This window comes from Macrobrachium rosenbergii, chromosome 55 (assembly GCF_040412425.1).
Source record: "Macrobrachium rosenbergii isolate ZJJX-2024 chromosome 55, ASM4041242v1, whole genome shotgun sequence".
NCBI classification, from domain to species: Eukaryota; Metazoa; Arthropoda; class Malacostraca; order Decapoda; family Palaemonidae; genus Macrobrachium; species Macrobrachium rosenbergii.
The window spans coordinates 52,497,967-52,502,966 of record NC_089795.1 but is presented as its reverse complement, the minus strand read 5'-3'; the positions used below and the strand labels follow the sequence as shown (position 1 = coordinate 52,502,966).

The 5,000-nt window shown below is 33.8% G+C and overlaps 1 protein-coding gene across 4 annotated transcripts in view; it reads right to left on the bottom strand.

Moving 5' to 3' along the window:
- LOC136835250 (uncharacterized) overlaps positions 1–5,000 on the bottom strand; it is a 190,843-nt gene that overhangs the window by 471 nt on the left and 185,372 nt on the right. For all 4 annotated transcript variants that reach the window (XM_067098528.1, XM_067098530.1, XM_067098527.1 and 1 more), the window contains one exon: positions 2,784–2,874. In XM_067098528.1, the coding sequence (XP_066954629.1) occupies positions 2,789–2,874 (86 nt within the window). In that variant the 3' untranslated portion in view covers positions 2,784–2,788. The remainder of the gene's footprint in view (positions 1–2,783; positions 2,875–5,000) is intronic.

The following is a 5,000-nucleotide window of genomic DNA, read 5'->3' as shown; positions in this document are numbered from 1 at the left end:
ATATTCATGTATAGGCTACTATATAGAAAGCCAGGCCCCCAAAGGGTTAAGTTAAGGTGCTACTGTATTTAATATTTCATCACATAAACAGGGCAATCTTTATCCAAAGGGATATATATATATATATATATATATATATATATATATATATATATATATATATATATATATATATATATATATATATATATATATATACCTCTCCAGGAGGATTCGAACTCACGCATGTTAGGACAGAGTTGTAGAGTGATATTACGGCCACCTACAATGTCACGAAGTAGGGTTACAGCAACCCTACTCAAACATGACGTGCGTGAGTTCGAATCCATATTTCCCGCTCGGATTCATTGTTTACAAGTAAGCGTGTCCTAAAAATTATCAGTAGATTGAGAATAATAATAATAATAATAATAATAATAATAATAATAATAATAATAATAATAATAGGAAACCAAGTTTTAATTAAATCAAAAACCCAAATATTCAGTCTCACCCGATTCAAGCGAATTAAAGCAAGTGCTCGCGAGACTTAATCTGTACCCAGAGGAATAAAACAGCGAGAAAAAAAATTAACAGAAGGAAAATAATGAAGCGTGAGGCTGAACTAATTCTCGGGTGATGGCTCCCATCTCACTTTGGAAAAGAAGAAGAAGAAGAGGAGAGGAGGAGGAGGAGGAGGAGGAGGAGGAGGAGAGGGAGGAGGAGGAGGAGGAGGAGGAGAAGAAGAAGAAGAAGAAGAAGAAGGAGAGGGGAGGAAGAAGGAGGAGGAGGAGGAGGAGGAGGAGGAGGAGGAGGAGGAGGGAGGAGGGAGGAGGGGAGAAGAGGAGAGGAGGGAGGGAGAAGAGAAAGAAGAAGTAGAAGAAGAAGAATCCTTTGCAAAAAGAATTCGGACACTCAATCAAGGAAGACATGAACATAGCACCTGCTTCCCCAAAGCGATTCAGTACGAAGCCTTCTTAAGGAAGTAAATAATAAAATAGATAAAAAATTGCCAGAGGCTCTGAGGAGAAAAAGCCAAGAGAAGGAAACCTGAGAAAGAATCCTTCATCCTTCTTCCTTATTCCTCCTTCCTTCCTTCCTCCTAGTCTTCCTATTCCCCCCCTCGCCCCCGCCCTAAAATAAGCAAAAAATATCCAAGAGAAGGAAACCTGAGGATTCTTCCTTCCTTCCTCCTCCTTCTCTTCTTCCTTATTTTCCTCCTTAAAGAGGAAAATAAATAAATAACTAAGAAATAGCAAGAAGCTTTCTCGGAAAGAAGCCAAGACAGGGAAACCTGAGGAGTCTTGCTTCCTTCCTCCTTCTTCCTCCCTTTTCTTCCTATTTGTTTCTAACCCCCTCCCAAAAAAAATAAATTATAGCCAGAGGATTTGGTGAAAAAAAAATCATGAGAGAAAAACTTGAAGAGTCTTGCTTCCTTCTTCCTCCCTCCTTCATTCCTCTTCCTTCCCTCTCTTCCTATTTCCTCCATACCCCCAAGAAAATAAATAAATAAAAAATAGTCAAGAGAAGGAAATCTAAGAAGTGTTGCTTCCTTCCTTCCTCCTCCTTCCCTTCTTCCTTGTTTAAAGAGGAAAGTAAATAAATAAGAAATAGCCAGAAGCTTTGAGGAGAAAAAGACAAGACAAGAAAACCTGAGGAGCCTTGCTTCCTTCCTCCTTCTTTCTCCCTTCCCTTCTTCTCTTCCTCCTTATTTTCCCCTTAAAGGGGAAAGTAAATAAAAAAGAAATAGTAAGAAGCTTTGAGGAGAAAAAGACAAGACAAGGAAACCTGAGGAGCCTTGCTTCCTTCCTCCTTCCTCCCTTCCTCCTCCTTCTCTTCCTCCTTAAAGGGGAAAGTAAATAAATAAGAAATAACGAGAAGCTTTGAGGAGAAAAAGACAAGGCAAGGAAACCTGAGGAGCCTTGCTTCCTTCCTCCTTCTTCCTTCTTTTCCTATTTCCTCCCACTTCTTCCCTTCGTCTTTGAACCTAACTTTTCGGCCGTCCAGGCAAACACAATTTGAGGCGGGGTAAAAGCACCAGAAGCTCATGATACCTCCCGACGCAGGTAATTTAATTCCTACAGTGCCACTAACGCGCGCGCGCGCCGCTTCCTTTCATCCGAAGGGAGTCTCCGGTTGCAGTTTGGCACTATTTGATGCTATGTGTGGGTGTCTCTCTCTCTCACTCTCTCTTCTCTCTCCTCTCACACATGCACACAAACACATGCATACATATATATATACTATATATATATATATATATATATATATATATATATATATATATACATATATATATATACATACACATATATATATATACATACACATATATATATATACATACACATATATATATATACATACACATATATATATATACATACACATATATATATATACATACACATATATATATATATATATACTGTATCTATATATATATATATATATATATATATATATATATATATATATATATATATATGTATTTATTTATTTATTTATTTATACTTCTTCTTCTTCTTCGTTTAACGTGCTTTTACCATATTTTATATGGGGTAACATATACATATATATGTATGTATATATATATATATATATATATATATATATATATATATATATATATATATATATATATATATATATATATATATATATATATATATATATATATATATATATATATATATATATATATATATATATATATACATACATATATCTACAAGATAAAACGTACACATGTGGCTGTTGAACTGCCTGAGCACATGACAACAAGACCTACCACATTTACTTACCAGATTCAGTGTACATAGTAGCGATGAATGACTAGAGAAACACATAGACACACTAGACTGAGGCTTGTAGCGAAGACTCCCTTCTTGGACACTGTTCAGAAAAGAGAATAAGGAAAAATAAATAATTTCATAGGCCTCAGAATAAAAAACCAATATATAAATATTTTTCAATAATCATAAATTTCAGGGTGTGTAATGAACAGTCTAGTCAAGTCGTCCACCTGGGAATTTATTTTTTTCGTCCAAAAGTTTCGTCAGACAAAATTCATTTACGAATTTTAGCTAGGCTGAACGAGTCTCTCTCTCTCTCTCTCTCTGGCTAATTTGCATGCATTAAGAGCGCCTAAACGTTGATGCTTAATTGATGGCGGACTTTGTAATATACGTTACGTGAAAATGAATGAATTGGATGGACGTGTTTGCTTTGTGAATTATTTCAGCGGCTGTTCCAGATCGTTACTTGTTTTAGTTCGTTCAAATTTGAATGCTGGAATGAAATATATATATATATATATATATATATATATATATATATATATATATATATATATATATATATATATATATATATATATATATATATATATATATATAAAACCCACGATGGAAAGATAAACAATGGAGTACTGCAAGGCCTTTCAACTCTTGTCCTGCTAAGTAAAGGGCAAGAAGTCGAAAGGCCTTGCAGTCTCCACTTTTCTTTCCTTCGTGGAGTTTATCTTTATTTATATATTCATCACGTTCGTATTTTCGTGATTCAGTTACACACATACACACACACACACACACATATACATATATATATATATATATATATATATATATACATATATATATATATATATATATATATATATATATATATATATATATATATATATATATATATACCCTGCATAATCGTGAGACAAAAATGACTGAAACTCATTGCATTACCTCAGTTTTATAAATTTTTCTAAATGGAATTTTGTATACGTTCGTTGTAACCTAAATATTAAACTATTAAAAGTTCGCAAAGATTCAGATTTAGCAACTCATGCACATACTTAATAGGTTCTCTCTGTCTGGTTCCTCCTTTGATGAATAAAAAAAATCCTTCAGTAGCCTTCAACAACATATTCTGACGTTAAAGAAAACAGGAGAGGAAACTTCAAGTCATTAACAAATAATACGTTATGTTTTCATTATTTTCATGGCATGAAACTCGATCAAATTTAATTATCTGCACTCTGATTGACGTAAATTATTATATTGGAAAATCACTCCATGTACGAACAAAGGATGTTGTAATGCCATTTTAGTAACCACACATCAGTCAGTAAATTGGGTATGAATCAAGGTACAAAACATGAATAGTTTCATTATGAGGCTTGAAAGTAAAACATCAAAATACTCTACATGCTTCAGCACATCAATAAGAAATGTAAGCAAACGTAGGCAGCTTTACACACACACGCACAACAAAACACGAGAAACAATGCCAGCAGCTATAATGCTTATTTTGCAAGAAGAGATCTGCCAGGCTGCTACAGATGCCTTTGGAGAGGAGAGGCTAGAGAAGCGGTGAAAGTTAAACACTAAATTTAGAAAGTCAAACTTAGCACTATAATGAACAGCAGTCTTGAAGCTGGGGTACTGAAACCCTTCACCTGTGTGTTATATTATGTCGTCTAGATAATAATATAAGTTATCATAAAAATCAAGAAGCAAAGTCATTGTGCATGCGTGAGCTCGCGCACAAGCCACAAATTAGTGAAAGGTACAAAAGGATAGTTTAGATTAAACTGCCTTCAGTCACCTAGTCGCGGGTTTGAGGCGATCAATTAAGAGCCTGAGACACACTTAAAGTTTCGCAAACTGGAGCATATATATATATATATATATATATATATATATATATATATATATATATATATATATATATATATATATATATATATATATATGTATATATATATATACACACAGCTTAAAAGCAGTTATAACTATATAACATTGAAGCTAGACAGCGCTACTCCATAGAGAGAGAAAAAAGCGTAACAGAGCGCATGCGCGTAGTTATTACTCAAATTTGCAGACAAAATGTGGTCTGCAGCATCTTCCAAATTGCTGTGAAGAAAAATAGACAGGTCAATAATACCATGAATATGATTTATTCGTGAGCAAGTATTGCATTCATGACGCCATGATTAAAATAACCACATTTCTGCAGATTTT